This window comes from Rhinoderma darwinii, chromosome 7 (assembly GCF_050947455.1).
Source record: "Rhinoderma darwinii isolate aRhiDar2 chromosome 7, aRhiDar2.hap1, whole genome shotgun sequence".
Taxonomy (NCBI): Eukaryota; Metazoa; Chordata; class Amphibia; order Anura; family Rhinodermatidae; genus Rhinoderma; species Rhinoderma darwinii.
Window position 1 is genome coordinate 1,767,471 of NC_134693.1, and position 18,273 is coordinate 1,785,743.

The following is an 18,273-nucleotide window of genomic DNA, read 5'->3' on the forward strand; positions in this document are numbered from 1 at the left end:
TTCACCGGATAATACCGCACCATAAAACAGATATAATACAGACAACGGAGAGCAAGAGACAAAATCAGTTTATTGGCTGCAAATGGAGGCGAACACCAGAGAACTGACTGCGGCACGGACACCGGATCCCCCAGACCCTTCTGGAATCTGCACAGGAGGTCACAGGTGCTGAGTCCGGCGGACGCTTGTCTGACAGGTTGTCTATGGGGGGAGGATTGAACCCGTATAATGAGGTCACTCCAGATCTGTGGCTGGGGGTGCAGGGACCCCCACCTGCAGAGACGACCAAAGCCTGCGCTGTTCTCTGGTCTGAATTTGGCCGAAAATGTAGTAAATTGTGTATGGAAAAGTGTCCACCGGAAAGACGAAGGTGTAAACTGTGAAACACCTGAAGAAAGACGTGACCCGGAAGCTCATGAAACGATGGACATTTATTGCCTTATTATAGCCTGAGTGGTTATAGGTGCCTGGACTCGGACACACAGACTCTTCCTGCTGTAAACATTAAAGGACGGAGGCGAGACCCTGAAATATATCGCTGCGAGGTCCCACTCTCCGGTAAAGGGTCACACAAACACAGCAAACAGATTTAGTACTACGCACATGGAGTTCTATTCATAGACAAACATTTAACAGCAAGCTGCAAGAATGTGTAAACTCACAGGGTAATCCTATGTCAGCGGCCCTGCCACGTGTGGACCCCGCGCCGCCTGCTCAGTCACTAGTGCACACCAAGACGTCACACGAGGAGCAGCGTCGCACGGTCAAACCCTATAAAAGTCGTAAACATGGATAGTACCTTCTAGAATTAAAAAAGAAAATAATAATAAAGTTAAAATCTGAACCAAACTCGGGTTACCTGCGAGGATGACCCAGCAGAGGCAGCGCCGGGCACTGGGAGGAGAAGCCACCAACTCCTTGTCTGAATCAGATTCAATCTATGGAAGTTTTAGAGCTGGAAATATTACACATTAATCGGCTGCTGGACTGAATACATTGCGCTAAATCTACAATAAACCTGCGGGGATCAGACCCCGACCGCCGCCGCAGAGTAAACACGGGGTTGTGCCGTCTTTGGGAAAAAAAAAAGTGCAAGAAATTGTGAAATGATCGGCTACACGTGGCGCCTGACCCCGGGGCTCAGGAACAGCGTGCGTCGTACCCTGTGTCACTACAAGCACCAGCACAACTCTGTAAACAGCGAGAGAGATGTGGCAAATTATCATCAGAGGAAGCAAAACTCCAACATGAAAACAAAGTCCCCAATAGAAATCTGTACAGAAATCTACAGTAGTAATAGCGGTGGTCGGGCCGGTGCTATGTGCTCCTCAGAGAGTCTGGATGTGGTGGGGCACAGTCCGGGGGGCTCTCTGCGGCCTCTCGGCTTCTCCCTTGGATTTCACCCCCATCTTTGTGCAGCTTGTGGCCCGGCCCGCTGCTGACTGAATGAGAGCCGGCCGCTGGGTGACCGTGATCCTCCGACGGGTGAACTTTTTGAGGATCTAAGTTATTGCAGTGTGGGGGCTGCTCAGGATTCCGGGTGAGGGGTGGATTGTCTTTGTGCTGGGACGCTGCCGCCAGGGTGCACTCATTTAGGGATGAACATGTCCTGAACGCACCCTCTGCACAGACGGACCTCATGTTCTCCTGCACAGACTCCGATCGGGAAATCTCCGGCCTCTTCTGCCTCTCACTGCCGTCTCCACTTTCCTTCGTTGCAGGCAGAAGGAGCTTTACTGGTCCCAAGACACTTTTTGCGACTGTGTGGAGCAGCGAGGAGCCGGCAGCTTCGTCACGGAGCCCATTAGAAGAGGCGGTCGCAGCTGCTGGGTCGCTGGCACGTGCGCCTCCTTTGTTCATTAAAGTGCATTGTGTGTGGTCACTGACCGCAGGGTTATATTGCACATCAGACGGGCAGAGATCTCTGGGGGACGAGCAGTGCTCGGCCTCCGGAGCCGCTACATGACAAAGTGCTGCTTGTGTTGGGGAACGTTGCAGGACTTCCGCCTGGGTAGATTTAGGCACCTCTACACTTTCTTGACTGTATATCTGGCTGTCGTTTCCGGGCTGGGGATCAGCAGACCTTTCCCTGGCGCCTTCCTGGCTGCCCTCTTGGCTCAGCGGCTGGAGTGGTTTAGCGGGCAGCGCTCTTCCTTCATCTGTCGCGCTGGGTTTATGCTTTAGTGTTTGGGATTGGGCAGCCGAGTCCAGGCGAGGGTTTGGGAGTGTTCTAGACTCACAGGATGATAATTTAGGGTCAGGAGCTGTTGCCTTGGGTTCACTTCGACTCCTGGAGAGGAGGAGCAGGAAGGAATCATCATCATCATTTCTACTCTTGGGACGAGTCTGGAAAGAGTCTTTCTCATCACTAAAACCAGAACCAGAATCCTGGTCGCTCCTGAACTTTGACTTGTCCAGTCTCCTCCCGTCTTGACTGTCCTCAGAGCCGTCGTCCGTTTCATCCTCAGAGGAATCCACCTCTCGTATGGCCTCTTGTTTCTGCAGAGACTCTCGCCTCTCCACCCTGTCTTGCCGAATAGCGCCGAGTTTTCGTGCAGACGGTTTCTGTAAAGTTCCCTTTTCTGCAAGTCCGACCTTCCCTCCGCCGCTCTCACTCATGGACTCTGGCAAACACTGCAGACTCGAGTCTCTCTGCATCAGCTCCTTCTTAAAGTCTGAGTGGGAGATGTCCAGGCTGTGCTTACGGGAGGAGGGCAACTTCTTCTCAGACGACAAGGAGCCAGATAACTTTTCTGCAGACTGGACCCTCTTCAGCAGCGGAGACCGGGGAGGTTCTGCGCTCTTTGGTCGTGAGATTTGTCGCACAAGTGGTGGCGATGAATGAAGCTTGACCGGAAAAGACTGAAGAATGTTACAGTTACCGAGGCCGTGTCCGGGTAATGGTGAGGGCGAGCGTTGTGGGGAGGTGGACTGGGATGTAGGTGAAGGCGTATGTGCCAGAGGAGAGAGTGGTATATTCCCTGCAGATTTCCTTCTCGGAGAGCGGTATTGCCGTTGAAGCTTTGGTGCCAGTCCATGCAGAGAGCTGGGCCGGATATGACCGGAGCTGGCAGGGGAGTTGGGCACGCTGGAGCTCGGAGAACTGCTCTGGGATGAATTTCCACCAACTGGTTAAAAAAACAAAAAAAAGAAGTGTTATACCGGGACATAGAACGTTACACTGGAGCCGGGTCCAGTCATTTCATTTGTGGGAGTCTGAGCTGGGGACCCCCTAATCTCTAGAATAAGGTTCCCCCTAATCTCTACAATGAAGAACCCCCAATAGTCTCTAGAATAAGAGCCCCCCTTAATCTCTAGAATAAGAGCCCCCCTTAATCTCTAGAATAAGAGCCCCCCTTAATCTCTAGAATAAGAGCCCCCCTTAATCTCTAGAATAGAGGCTTTTCGTTTCAAGCCCCGAATTAGTAACTGGTGAGGTCGGATCTTATCGATCCTTAATGAAGGACGTGTTAGAGGTTGTCAAAAATCGGAGACGCACATTAAAGCAAATCTATCCAGTGTATAGAATAAAAACCGTGTCACTGGGAGGAGCGAACCTGTGGCCCTCACCTGAGTGAGCAGAGTCTGGGGTGGACCTGTAGCTCTGGGTAGGAGAGCGAGGAGACAAGACGTGAGTGGGAGACCCCGGCACGCTCTCTCCAGACGACAGCGAGCGGTTGAGGGAGGACAGGCTGCGGCTGGTGTGGAGAAGCGAGGATTGCTTCGTGATCTTCCGGAACAGGGAACACTTCTTCTTACTGAGAAACAAATAGAAAACCATCAGATTTCGGAATTCTTGGCCCCCATGTAAGAGACACTTTACCAGAACAGGACTCTGATTTATACGGTAACTTGCCTCTCCTGCCCTTCTTTGGTCTTGTTCTTTTTGCTGCGCCGCGCCATTTTTGACTTGTGACCTGCTTTCCGTGCTGGTCCAACTTTTATTGAAGTGTTTTCAAAAGGGGTGGTGGATATGGAGACGATATTCCCGCTCTGTAACATAATAGACCAAGAGTAAAAGAAAAAAGAGAGAAAAAAGGAGGAGAGGTACTGTAGTGTCAAATCCACCTCCTGACATCAGAAGCTCAACTGCCGCTCTCTCCCTCCCCCATGCTTTACACTGCGGCTCTGTATGTTTAGGTTGGCTGTGTGTACAAGCTGTGCAATGAGAGCAGATTTATATCACAACAAGGACAAAATCATTATAAACTACAATCGATGATCAGGTAACTGACGCACAGACTGAGGGAGGGGCCTCAGTACAAGGAGGGGCCTCAGTACAGGGAGGGGCCTCAGTACAGGGAGGGGCCTCAGTACAGGGAGGGGCCTCAGTACAGGGAGGCGCCTCAGTACAGGGAGGCGCCTCAGTACAGGGAGGCGCCTCAGTACAGGGGACTCTGTAGACGGGCTTCAAGCTACATCTTTATGATATGAAAGGACTTCAACAGGACATACAAGAGAAGGTCAGTAACCTGCATTCAGGTCCACCACAGAATTCACTACCTTCAGGATCAGCTCCACAACCTCGGTATGGACCAGTCCGTGGACAGGCTCTCCATTCACATGTGTGATGAGGTCACCCTCTCGCAGGCCGGCCTCGTGAGCAGGACCATCCACTTCAACATGCTGTGCGGTAAACAGAAGGAGTTTATATTCTGCATCTCCTCATCACGAACGCCGGAGAACACAATCCCCGGCACCTTAAAGCAACGTCACTGCTGCCAAATACCTCATACAGGACACGTTATCTGAGGCCAAAGACTTGTAAGAAAAACAGATGGAGGATTTACCCACCCAGACCATGTGGTGGACGGTGTAGACGTCGCTCTCGCCCATGTAGACGCGGATGGCTCTCAGGGTGAATCCATACTTTTTCCCTGCTCGATGTATGAGTATTGGAGGCTTCAGGTGGGAGACAGCGGGGGAGAAGTCTCTGCTTGGGGACGAGTCTCGTGACGATGGATTGGAGGACATGGAGTGTGGGGACATGGGGCTGATCAGAGGAGAACACACGTGGTGGTCTGTGGAGTTATTAACACAAGTGACAGTGAATAAGCTGCGGCCGCGCTGGTGAGAACACAACATTACGCCCGGCTCGAGGATTTACGAGACATAGACAAGACACAGACAGTCTATCTTCTCCATACCAGAGGGGATCATCAGTGACAAGGCGGTGGCTGAGGCAGACTTGATGACTTTATTAACCGGTCGAGACGTGCGCTTTTCAATGGAGTCCCCTGAAAGCAGCCGGTGCCGGGCTCTCCTCACAGCCAAATCACTGATGGCTTTTGGAGTGGTGAAGTCCGGACTGTCAGTGGTGATTATATGGGCGCCGTGATCGGAAAAGTCGGATGTGCTGCCAGCTGTGGAGCAAAATAATACACATCACTAAGAATGGACATGTTCACACCGGGGTCATGGGGGCTTTTTCCTACCGGATATGATGGATCCCTGTTACAAAGACCCAGATGGATTCTGTCACTACATAGTACGCTGTATTATTCTGTCCGTCACAGAGCAATGGAGGCCTGATGGACCGCGAGGACGGAGCGTAATCCGTGCAAATACACACAATATAAGGGGCGCTAGGACTGCACTACAGGACAATGCTCAGCCACAGTATAAGGAGGAGATGGAATAAGCCAGTGAGAATTACCGGTCAATGTAGTGGAGCTGCGGACGCTGCTGGTCGAGGACGGTGTAGTTGGCACTAACTCTTCATCCAGTTTCAGCTCCCTCTCCACAGGCGGCTGCAGGACGGATCCTTCTCGGGGACATAAGGTCGGTGGGGATGAATTTTCCTGATGAATTCGTTTCTTCTGTGATCGTGGCTCCCCTTCTGTGGAGATGGCAAAGCGTGGCATGTCCACCAGACCTGAGCAGCGTCTGCGTACCGTGAGGGGAGGGCTGGAATCACTTTCTGTATGTGAGGACTCCGAGGCAGAGAGGCGCTTGCGAAGTCTAAGTACACAAATGATGGGAGAATGATGGAGACTTGTACATTGCATTCAACTAAAGAGATTCATAGGTGACAAGACAGAGAAGTGACTGAATATAGAAAGTTCAATGGAGGAAAGAACGACATCCATTTAGTCCGAAGTGTAATTTTCGAAGCCCAAAAAAATATCCACGTGAACGCATGACAATTCTACTGACTATAAGAGGTCACCCGAGTGTCCTGAACATAACGGCACTCGGCAGAGACACTTACATTTCAGGTGATCCGAGCACCCAGCTCCGGTCTCTGTTCTTCAGTCCACACAGGCCATCTAGTTTATCATCCTTTTCCTCGCTGAGACTGCGCTTCGTGGGTGGCGGCGTCTTCTCTTCGTGAATAGACAGACGTTCCATGCTGCTGTACACCTGGCGGAGAGCGGGGGCAGATTTCACCTTTACTATTACAACTTAATATCCTGGTGCTATGTAAAGATGAGGAGGAACAGACGGATGAAAATGTCTTTGGGTATCTAGAATCGCGCTCTCAGTGCTGCTAAAAACTACAACTCCCAGCATGCCCTGACAGCTAGAATATGGAGAGGACTCCCCTAGACAGTGAGCAGTACTGTAACTGAGGGACTGTCGGACAGACATTAGGGTGTGTATACCTTGCTGTATCTCGGGGAACAGGAGGAGAACTGTCTTATCTCCACACGTTCTTCATCATTTGTATCATCCTCCTCCTCAGAGTCCACATGATGATACCGCTCAGAGCGAGCTATGGGACAAAACATGTGTGAGAACCGAAGACAGCAAAAATCACGTGATCAACAATACGGCAGCGCACGCAGGAGGACACAGGACCCACATCAGTCCTCTATTATTAGGACCTCTTTATGTTAGATCAGGGTGACGTGAGGCTAATGGTATTCATTAAACAACCCCCAAGGTGGCAATCAAAGGGGCTGAAAAGGAAGCACTTCCTGGATCGGTGGAGTCACGTGATCCATCTCCGTCAGTCAGCTGCTCTGAAAAGGATCATGTGACCCACCATGTGACTCCTCAGACTATCACAATGATTTTCAGAGCTTCTGACTGGCTGAGATAGATCATGTGACTCCATAGAATCAGGAAGTGCTTTGTTTTCAGCCCCCCTGTTTGGCACCTCGGGGGAGGGGTATAATTACCCCCCTCAGTATAACTGAACTGGGGCAGTATTCTCTCAGTGACGGGTCATGTGTAGCGTTAGAATTATAACTCTCAATCTGCCCAATCTGAAAAAACAATCAGAATTATGTCCTTACTGTCAAAATAACTGGTGTCATCTTCAGATTCCAACTGGGGAATGAATTCAGCCTTCTGCCGGAGCAGCCCGTTCCAGTCCAGATCCTTGAAGAAGCGGTGCTGCTTGACCTCATGAGCTCCTCCTGTAAAATGTCAGCAATCAGAAGGCAGGTTCACGTGCAGAGTTATTATAACGCAGGAGCAGAAAGATGCGCACCCGTTCCCATACGTTCCAGCGGGCTCTGGCAGAGGAAGTTGGAGATGAGATCCTGAGCATCGGCTGGCAGAGCATCTTCCCCTTCTGGCCACGCAATCTCGTCTAATACAATGGGAAAAGAGACAGTTTTATGGTCACCCACAATGCAGCAAGCAAAGGTCCAGGGGAACAGGAGGCGTTCACGTCCTCACAAAAATCAGAGACAGAGTCAGCGCCTGATGGTCTGTGAGTAAAATCCTTGTATGAGAAGAAGTGCAGCAGCTTTCTAGATGTCAGCAGAAGTCAGAAAAAGCAGCCCTGACACAGGCGCACGCTTCAGTATCGTATCAGATCTCTCGCTTGTAACGCACCTGTGTGCGAGCAGAACTAGATCAGGATGTAATCAAGAATTCTTTTTCGTTCACTCACAGCAACCAGAGATGTTAAAATCTTGAGGAGTAGCAACAAAATCTATTGCAGAACTTTTCAATGAAAGCCGAAGTGAAATAAACCGGATAATCGTGGCGTCTGACAGTGTCATCAGTCAGGCAATCAGCACAACCAGCCTGCTGCCCGGGACGGTTCCTGCTACAAGGGGTGCACGCGGCAACAGTCCTGCGCTGGCTGGACGGTCCCTGCTACAAGGGGTGCACGTGGCAACAGTCCTGCGCTGGGTAGACGGGCGCCAAGGACAGTGAGGAGTCAGGTTGACAATGAATTTAAATGTGCAGCTCAAGCAGCCACCCAGCCCTACACAATCCTGTCCGCCATATAGTACAGACATTATACTGAGGAGCTACAGCACTTACCACTGATCACCTGCCCAAACAGCTCTTCTGGGGTGTCTCCAAAGAAGGGGACGCAGCCAACTAGAAACTCAAAGACAATGACTCCCATCGCCCACCAGTCCACAGGTTTGCCGTAGCCTTGTCTCAGGATGACCTCAGGGGCAATATACTCCGGGGTACCGCACACCTAGGGGGAAACATACAAAGTATTTAACCTTTCCCCAGCTCTACAATATTCTGCAAAGCACAAATTATCCAGAAGCTTCTACTGCGAGGACCCGAGTGTCATAAGAAGAGAAATCAGTGACAAATCCACCCACCTGTTTATCCAGAAACTCCCGGGTATCCTTCTCAATGTGCCCCTCGTACAGATTGGTGGTCAGACTCATCAGCCCAATCTTAGAGAGACCAAAGTCTGTCAGCTTGATGTGGCCCATTGAGGTGATGAGGAGGCTGAAAAAAAGAAAACAAACTTAACATGGCGTCTTCCCCGATTCCCTCCTTTACATGCCTGCCTAGCGCCGTCCACATTATACCTTATTCCTATGGAGGAAGAGAGATCAGCGGCTGCCACACGTCTCTAGCATCAGCCAATAGGAGAAAGTCCAGATCAGACAGAGATAAATACACCAGTGGCCGTTGTGAGGGGCCGGAGGCTTCCCCTACACACGAGGTGATCCCATAACATCAGTATAGTAATCCTACGTAATAATCCCCGTGCTCGCCATCCCCAGCATAGACCGGGTTATTCTAGATTATATCTCCCCACATTACTGATTTCCTCCCCACAACATCCTCGTGCTAAACCTATGACAATCTTAAAAACGTACTTGTCCGGCTTCAGGTCCCGGTGGACAATCCCGTAATTGTGGAGATATTCCAATGCTAGGACGGTTTCTGCAAAGTACATCCGGGCCATGTCCACAGGCAGAGCGCCAATATTCTTCAGGAGAGTGGCACAGTCACCGCCTAAAGAGGAGAGAAGTCAGTATGTGGGGGCCGGCCTGGACCGATCACTACCAGACTCACGGGAGCGATAAATGACCAGGACCTGGGGTCGTCGCCGGACACTACACCCGGTGTGACAGACTACAGCGCGGACCCACCTTCCACGTACTCCATGACCATGCACAGGTGACGCTTGGTCTCGAATGAGCAGAACATGCTGACCACAAAGGGGTTCTCAGCGAAGGTCAGGATGTCTCTCTCCACAAACGCCTGCTGGATCTGGTTCCTTAAGATTAAATTCTGCTTATTAATCTTCTTCATGGCAAATCTCTGCCTCGTTTCCTTGTGTCGCACTAAATAAACCGCCCTGGGGAAGACACGTTACAGGTTTTCTACATCTGTGACAATAAGCGGCGCCCTGACGCCGCTCTCTGGGATCGGTCACACATTATTGCTTTCATTTCTATACTTACCCGTAGGCTCCGTTGCTGATCAGCTTGATGTTCTCAAACTGTTCTTCTGAGGGGGTCTTCTTGGGATGTATTACAGCAGCGCTGCGACCCTAGAAATACAGACGTGTTTACGAAGCCGCACTCCAGACAAATACTGAGAAAGGAGGACGGCGAGTGGTGATCGGGGCGTTACCTCCACCGAGTCGTCCGTCTCCGGGGTGTCCGTGCTGCTGCTGTCATAGCTGTTCAGCTGGGCCATTTCTATAAACACAAGATCAGGGGTGTCGGACATCACAGTCATTAACAATGAGAGAGAACGGTGCAGCTAACAGACGGTGAACATACATATATACACACACACACACACACACACACACACACGCACGCACGCACGCACGCGCACACACGCACACACACACACACACACACGCACGCACGCACGCGCACACACGCACACACACACACACACACACACACACGTGCCATCTGCGTGTCAGTCCTTAGTGTCTGTACATTATAACACGCAGCAGGAGAGATCTCCATATAAACGCTTCATGGCAGTACAAGGGGCGGCTTTACTTCACCCACCTCATGGGAAGAGTTGAAGTTTAGGAAACTTCTAGGAGGATCTGTGATCTGAGGTCTCGGTCACTCACCCTCCAGCGGATCCTTGTTGAGCCCCAGTTGGCTGATGATGTAGCGGGGGATGTCGCATTTAATGCCTTCTCCTTCCTTAGCATGGCCTTCTGCAGCCTCCAGGAGATGGTAGAACTCCTCCGGGTCAAACTCCTGGGGACGGAACACAAATCATTCAACACGTCCTGGGGAGCAACGATTAACCCATCGTGTAAAGGCCCAATCTAAACGTGTCCGCTGCTAAATGAAGTGTCATCATTATAGAATGAAAAGTTCTCAAACTTTAATACACTGTCTTTTACACACACTTTTCAAGGTCCCTGCTTTCGGTCACTGAATGGAAACCTCTATTGTTAACATTCACAGAATGAAAAAAAGGCATCATGACTGTTTCGCTAGCACAGCTGAGGGCTTGTTACAATGTATCAGTGTATCCCGTCCGGATTACCTTTCCTACACTGTTACATTGTAACAAACTCATCAGCTGTGAAGCATTAGGAGCCTCAGGGCAGTTGTGGGATGAAATCAGCTCTGTCTAGTCGTCTGTAGTGGGTGTTCAGAGGTCACGACTACAAGGCTCACACGTGGAGCTCCTGATCTTACACTCGTGGCTCATCACATCGTTGGCCAATATTAAGGCCTGATGCAGACGGAGCGGACGATGCTCTCATTAAGGACGGCACATCTGCTGACAATATGCAAATAGGAACCCCGCAGGTTTAATGGACGGGAAACATCGGCAGGTGGAGCCCTGGGACATGAGCGGCCGGGGCAATGACTGCTGAGCTCATCAAAATCTAAGGAGGAATTATTCAGAGATGAAATTGGCATCATTAATGCAGCATCTCTGACAGGGAACCGTGAGGGAAGGCAATGTCCGGCTCCAGCGCGGAGGAGATGGCGCACTCTGCGCTAATTGTATATATGGAGCAGCTCGTTTATATTTACACGGCACCAGACGAGCGCCACTCCCTCCACAGCTCTCACTCAGGATTCTGATATGATGATTTCCTGGCATGAGACCATTCAGCCTCACAGGTAACTGACGCTGCAGAACATCTTACCCCGCAGAGCAGACAAACAAAAAAAGTTTATATAGTGATGACATGGTGATATAGGCTGGTACACACTGTATATGGGGAGGCAGTTATAGATCAGGTATGGTGATATAGGCTGGTACACACTGTATATGGGGCAGCAGGTATAGATCAGGTATGGTGCTATAGGCTGGTACACACTGTATATGGGGCAGCAGGTATAGATCAGGTATGGTGATATAGGCTGGTACACACTATGTCTCTATATGAGGCAGCAGGTATAGATCAGGTATGGTGATATAGGCTGGTACACACTGTATATGGGGCAGCAGGTATAGATCAGGTATGGTGCTATAGGCTGGTACACACTATGTCTCTATATAGGACAGCAGGTATAGATCAGGTATGGTGATATAGGCTGGTACACACTGTATATGGGGCAGCAGGTATAGATCAGGTATGGTGATATAGGCTGGTACACACTATGTCTCTATATGAGGCAGCAGGTATAGATCAGGTATGGTGATATAGGCTGGTACACACTGTATATGGGGCAGCAGGTATAGATCAGGTATGGTGCTATAGGCTGGTACACACTATGTCTCTATATAGGACAGCAGGTATAGATCAGGTTTGGTGCTATAGGCTGGTACACACTATGTCTCTAAATGGGGCAGCAGGTATAGATCAGGTATGGTGATATAGGCTGGTACACACTATGTCTCTATATAGGACAGCAGGTATAGATCAGGTATGGTGATATAGGCTGGTACACACTATGTCTCTATATGAGGCAGCAGGTATAGATCAGGTATGGTGATATAGGCTGGTACACACTATGTCTCTATATGGGGCAGCAGGTATAGATCAGGTATGGTGATATAGGCTGGTACACACTGTCTCTATATGAGGCAGCAGGTATAGATCAGGTACGGTGCTATAGGCTGGTACACACTTAGTCTCTATATGGGGCAGCAGGTATAGATCAGGTATGGCGAGGTAGGCTGGTACACACTGTCTCTATATGGGGCAGAAGGTATAGATCAGGTATGGTTATGTAGGCTGGTACACACTATGTCTCTATATGAGGCAGCAGGTATAGATCAGGTTTGGTGCCATAGGCTGGTAAACACTATCTCTATATGAGGCAGCAGGTATAGATCAGGTATGGTGCTATAGGCTGGTACACACTGTCTATATGGGGCAGCAGGTATAGATCAGGTATGGTGATATAGGCTGGTAAACACTATCTCTATATGAGGCAGCAGGTATAGATCAGGTATGGTGCTATAGGCTGGTACACACTGTCTATATGGGGCAGCAGGTATAGATCAGGTATGGTGATATAGGCTGGTACACACTATGTCTCTATATGGGGCAGCAGGTATAGATCAGGTATGGTGATATAGGCTGGTACACACTATGTCTCTATATGGGGCAGCAGGTATAGATCAGGTATGGTGCTATAGGCTGGTACACACTGTCTATATGGGGCAGCAGGTATAGATCAGGTATGGTGATATAGGCTGGTACACACTATGTCTCTATATGGGGAAGCAGGTATAGATCAGGTATGGTGATGTAGGATGGTACATACTGTATATGGGGCAGCAGGTATAGATCAGGTATGGTGATATAGCCTGGTACACACTATGTCTCTATATAGGACAGCAGGTATAGATCAGGTATGGTGATGTAGGCTGGTACACACTATACCTCTATATGAGGCAGCAGGTATAGATCATGTATGGTGATATAGGCTGGTACACACTTAGTCTCTATATGGGGCAGCAGGTATAGATCAGGTATGGTGAGGTAGGCTGGTACACACTGTCTCTATATGGGGCAGCAGGTATTGATCAGGTATGGTGATGTAGGCTGGTACACACTATGTCTCTATATGAGGCAGCAGGTATAGATCAGGTTTGGTGCCATAGGCTGGTACACACTATGTCTCTATATGGGGCAGCAGGTATAGATCAGGTATGGTGATGTAGGCCGGTACACACGGTCTCTATATGAGGCAGCAGGTATAGATCAGGTATGGTGCTATAGGCTGGTACACACTGTCTCTATATGAGGCAGCAGGTATAGATCAGGTATGGTGCTATAGACTGGTACACACAATGTCTGTATATGAGGCAGCAGGTATAGATCAGGTATGGTGCTATAGGCTGGTACACACTGTGTCTCTATATGGGGCAGCAGGTATAGAACAGGTATGGTGATATAGGCTGGTACACACTGTGTCTCTATATGGGGCAGCAGGTATAGATCAGGTATGGTGCTATAGGCTGGTATACAGTGTCTCTATATGGGGCAGCAGGTATAGATCAGGTATGGTGCTATAGGCTGGTACACACTATGTCTCTATATGGGGCAGTAGGTATAGACCAGGTATGGTGCTATAGGCTGGTACACACTATGTCTCTATATGGGGCAGCAGGTATAGATCAGGTATGGTGATATAGGCTGGTACACACTATGTCTCTATATGGGGCAGCAGTTATAGATCAGGTATGGTGATGTAGGATGGTACATACTGTATATGGGGCAGCAGGTATAGATAAGGTATGGTGATATAGGCTGGTACACACTATGTCTCTATATGGGGCAGCAGGTATAGATCAGGTATGGTGATATAGGCTGGTACACACTATGTCTCTATATGAGGCAGCAGGTATAGATCAGGTATGGTGATATAGGCTGGTACACACTATGTCTCTATATGGGGCAGCAGGTATAGATCAGGTATGGTGATATAGGCTGGTACACACTGTCTATATATGGGGCAGCAGGTATAGATCAGGTATGGTGATATAGGCTGGTACACACTGTCTCTATATGGGGCAGCAGGTATAGATCAGGTATGGTGCTATAGGCTGGTATACACTGTATCTATATGGGGCAGCAGGTATAGATCAGGTATGGTGCTATAGGCTGGTACACACTGTGTCTCTATATGGGGCAGCAGTTATAGATCAGGTATGGTGATATAGCCTGGTACACACTATGTCTCTATATGGGGCAGCAGGTATAGATCAGGTATGGTGATGTAGGATGGTACATACTGTATATGGGGCAGCAGGTATAGATCAGGTATGGTGCTATAGGCTGGTATACACTGTCTCTATATGGGGCAGCAGGTATAGATCAGGTATGGTGCTATAGGCTGGTACACACTGTGTCTCTATATGGGGCAGCAGTTATAGATCAGGTATGGTGATATAGCCTGGTACACACTATGTCTCTATATGGGGCAGCAGGTATAGATCAGGTATGGTGATGTAGGATGGTACATACTGTATATGGGGCAGCAGGTATAGATCAGGTATGGTGATGTAGGATGGTACATACTGTATATGGGGCAGCAGGTATAGATCAGGTATGGTGATGTAGGATGGTACATACTGTATATGGGGCAGCAGGTATAGATCAGGTATGGTGATGTAGGATGGTACATACTGTATATGGGGCAGCAGGTATAGATCAGGTATGGTGATATAGCCTGGTACACACTATGTCTCTATATGGGGCAGCAGGTATAGATCAGGTATGGTGATGTAGGCTGGTACACACTTGCTGTAAGTTCTCTTTATGGCTCACACCCATGTTATTGTATCCCCAGGTTCATTGTCTGAGCTGTCACTTTTAGCTGTGCAGTTCATTACTCAGGTGCGGAGGGTGGGCAGGCAGTGACAGGTGCGGAGGGCGGGCAGGCAGTGACAGGTGCGGAGAGCAGGCAGGCAGTGACAGGTGCAGTGACGCTCCACAGACTCCATGCGCTTATCTCTACACTGGAGATTCTGTAGCGAGCAGAACAACAACACACAAGAAACGTAGTATAGGGGTGCAAGGAGGAGAGCGCGATAAAGACAAACGTTTCATGGACACAGCTGCGCAGAACACCGCGGTCACATCACTGGTTTTGTATCTGAACACGACTTTCCTCAGGTCAGACTAGTAACGCCCTGAGGACGTCTCACTCAATAATAAGAGGAGGAAAATATGAAGAAGCCAGAAATGCTGCACTGGAGCCTAACGTCACCCTCACCAGGAATCCCCCCCCCCCAAGGTCACCCGCAGGGAGTAAGGACAGGACACAGAGCACTCACCCTCACCAGGAATCCCCCCCCCCACAAGGTCACCCGCAGGGAGTAAGGACAGGACACAGAGCACTCACCCTCACCAGGAATCCCCCCCAAGGTCACCCGCAGGGAGTAATGACAGGACACAGAGCACTCACCCTCACCAGGAATCCCCCCCAAGGTCACCCGCTGGGAGTAAAAACAGGACACAGAGCACTCACCCTCACCAGGAATCCCCCCCAAGGTCACCCGCAGGGAGTAAGGACAGGACAGAGAGCACTCACCCTCACCAGGAATCCCCCCCAAGGTCACCCGCAGGGAGTAAGGGCAGGACACAGAGCACTCACCCTCACCAGGAATCCCCCCCAAGGTCACCCGCAGGGAGTAAGGACAGGACAGAGAGCACTCACCCTCACCAGGAATCCCCCCCAAGGTCACCCACAGGGAGTAAGGGCAGGACACAGAGCACTCACCCTCACCAGGAATCCCCCCCCAAGGTCACCCGCAGGGAGTAAGGACAGGACACAGAGCACTCACTCTCACCAGGAATCCCCCCCAAGGTCACCCGCAGGGAGTAAGGGCAGGACACAGAGCACTCACCCTCACCAGGAATCCCCCCCCAAGGTCACCCGCAGGGAGTAAGGACAGGACACAGAGCACTCACCCTCACCAGGAATCCCCCCCAAGGTCACCCGCAGGGAGTAAGGGCAGGACACAGAGCACTCACCCTCACCAGGAATCTCCCCCCAAGGTCACCCGCAGGGAGTAAGGGCAGGACACAGAGCACTCACCCTCACCAGGAATCCCCCCCCCCCCCACAAGGTCACCCGCAGGGAGTAAGGACAGGACACAGAGCACTCACCCTCACCAGGAATCCCCCCCCCCCACAAGGTCACCCGCAAGGAGTAAGGACAGGACACAGAGCACTCACCCTCACCAGGAATCCCCCCCCCCCCACAAGGTCACCCGCAAGGAGTAAGGACAGGACACAGAGCACTCACCCTCACCAGGAATCCCCCCCAAGGTCACCCACAGGGAGTAAGGGCAGGACACAGAGCACTCACCCTCACCAGGAATCTCCCCCCAAGGTCACCCGCAGGGAGTAAGGGCAGGACACAGAGCACTCACCCTCACCAGGAATCCCCCCCCCCCACAAGGTCACCCGCAGGGAGTAAGGACAGGACACAGAGCACTCACCCTCACCAGGAATCCCCCCCCCCCACAAGGTCACCCGCAAGGAGTAAGGACAGGACACAGAGCACTCACCCTCACCAGGAATCCCCCCCCCCCCCACAAGGTCACCCGCAAGGAGTAAGGACAGGACACAGGGCACTCACCCTCACCAGGAATCCCCCCAAGGTCACCCGCAGGAAGTAAGGACAGGACACAGAGCACTCACCCTCACCAGGAATCCCCCCCCAAGGTCACCCGCTGGGAGTAAAAGCAGGACACAGAGCACTCACCCTCACCAGGAATCCCCCCCAAGGTCACCCGCAGGGAGTAAGGGCAGGACACAGAGCACTCACCCTCACCAGGAATCCCCCCCAAGGTCACCCGCAGGGAGTAAGGGCAGGACACAGAGCACTCACCCTCACCAGGAATCCCCCCCAAGGTCACCCGCAGGGAGTAAGGGCAGGACACAGAGCACTCACCCTCACCAGGAATCCCCCCCAAGGTCACCCGCAGGGAGTAAGGGCAGGACACAGAGCACTCACCCTCACCAGGAATCCCCCCCAAGGTCACCCGCAGGGAGTAAGGACAGGACAATGACCTACCTGACTATTCCCTCAGTGCAGGGATGACAGACATGGCAGGGGCTGCATCCCCTAGGAGATGACAGCAGCCCCCACAATGATGTATTATTAATAATGTTTGTATTTTGTGGTGAAGGGCACAATGGACGCAAGAACACAATAACTTGGCACACAGATAGCGACATGTCAGGCTCTCCATGCAGGAGAAGGATAAAACCCGACAAAGTAAATGTTTCTGTAACCACAAGAAATACAGTTTATAGTCTGAAGCATTATGAGCAATCCCTAATATAAACCTATTACTGGAAGTCCCCATTACAAGAAGAGATTCCCATAGAGGATGCTGCAATAGCTGCCAGCCCACCCACATAATACAGGCTGCCATGTACAGTGTGTATTCTGCAACTGACGAGCACTGGACAGTGTGGCAGCGTTGTGTTTACAATTGTTTATTAGGGGGCTCCCAAACCGAGGCTGCAGGTGGAACGGTAAACCAAACTGCCTGCTGGGTAATGAAGGGGACAACTTTATCAAATATTCATTTTACACACGTCCTTACCAAACACTCCAAGAGCCGGGCCGGCCGGGCGATAACGATCATCAACTTCTTGACCAGCTGCGTCACAAACGCCACCTCTGAACTCTCCGAGCGCTCGTGGGCCTGTGAAACATGAACCAGTTACAAGTCTGCACACAATGAGATGACATCCACCAGCAGAACGCAATCACAGGGGACAGCAATGAACTAGCAGGGTCCCCACAAACTACAGACTATGACAACTGCTTAAATAGCAACTCCATGAATGAACGGCCGGACTGCAGGTCACCAGCCTACAATGACTTCATTCCTAAATTCTGCATCTTATTATAACATTTATTCCAGAACTTCAGATATTATTATAGAGCGCCATCAGCAGGGAGAGACCGAGGCTGCAGCAAAGACCTTCTCTGTAGTACTCGAGACCCCTGTAAATATCAGCGGCACAACGGATTCCATAGATTTGCCCTTGTCCTGAATCACAACGTGACTTTACTGACCGCGAGTCCGAGTATTAGGTACTACGCGGGTTGAGTGCACATTGTGCTCTGACATCTCAACGAAAGCAGAACAATGACAGAGCGTGTACACGGGTGACCGGTCCAGCTCATTCCC

The 18,273-nt window shown here is 50.7% G+C and overlaps 1 protein-coding gene across 1 annotated transcript in view; it reads right to left on the reverse strand.

The window, feature by feature from the left end:
* Window positions 1–412: 412 nt before the first annotated feature.
* MAST2 (microtubule associated serine/threonine kinase 2) overlaps window positions 413–18,273 on the reverse strand; it is a 101,018-nt gene continuing 83,157 nt past the window's right edge. Inside the window, exons 7-25 of the mRNA XM_075832039.1 lie at window positions 17,680–17,781; window positions 10,262–10,394; window positions 9,799–9,866; window positions 9,627–9,715; window positions 9,312–9,520; window positions 9,036–9,174; window positions 8,526–8,658; window positions 8,227–8,392; window positions 7,439–7,540; window positions 7,242–7,364; window positions 6,606–6,715; window positions 6,212–6,363; window positions 5,657–5,961; window positions 5,148–5,363; window positions 4,795–5,021; window positions 4,504–4,626; window positions 3,857–3,993; window positions 3,571–3,758; window positions 413–3,128 (exon numbers count right to left, since the gene is read on the reverse strand). Of these exons, the coding sequence (XP_075688154.1) occupies window positions 1,318–3,128; window positions 3,571–3,758; window positions 3,857–3,993; window positions 4,504–4,626; window positions 4,795–5,021; window positions 5,148–5,363; window positions 5,657–5,961; window positions 6,212–6,363; window positions 6,606–6,715; window positions 7,242–7,364; window positions 7,439–7,540; window positions 8,227–8,392; window positions 8,526–8,658; window positions 9,036–9,174; window positions 9,312–9,520; window positions 9,627–9,715; window positions 9,799–9,866; window positions 10,262–10,394; window positions 17,680–17,781 (4,533 nt within the window). The 3' untranslated portion in view covers window positions 413–1,317. The remainder of the gene's footprint in view (window positions 3,129–3,570; window positions 3,759–3,856; window positions 3,994–4,503; window positions 4,627–4,794; window positions 5,022–5,147; window positions 5,364–5,656; window positions 5,962–6,211; window positions 6,364–6,605; window positions 6,716–7,241; window positions 7,365–7,438; window positions 7,541–8,226; window positions 8,393–8,525; window positions 8,659–9,035; window positions 9,175–9,311; window positions 9,521–9,626; window positions 9,716–9,798; window positions 9,867–10,261; window positions 10,395–17,679; window positions 17,782–18,273) is intronic.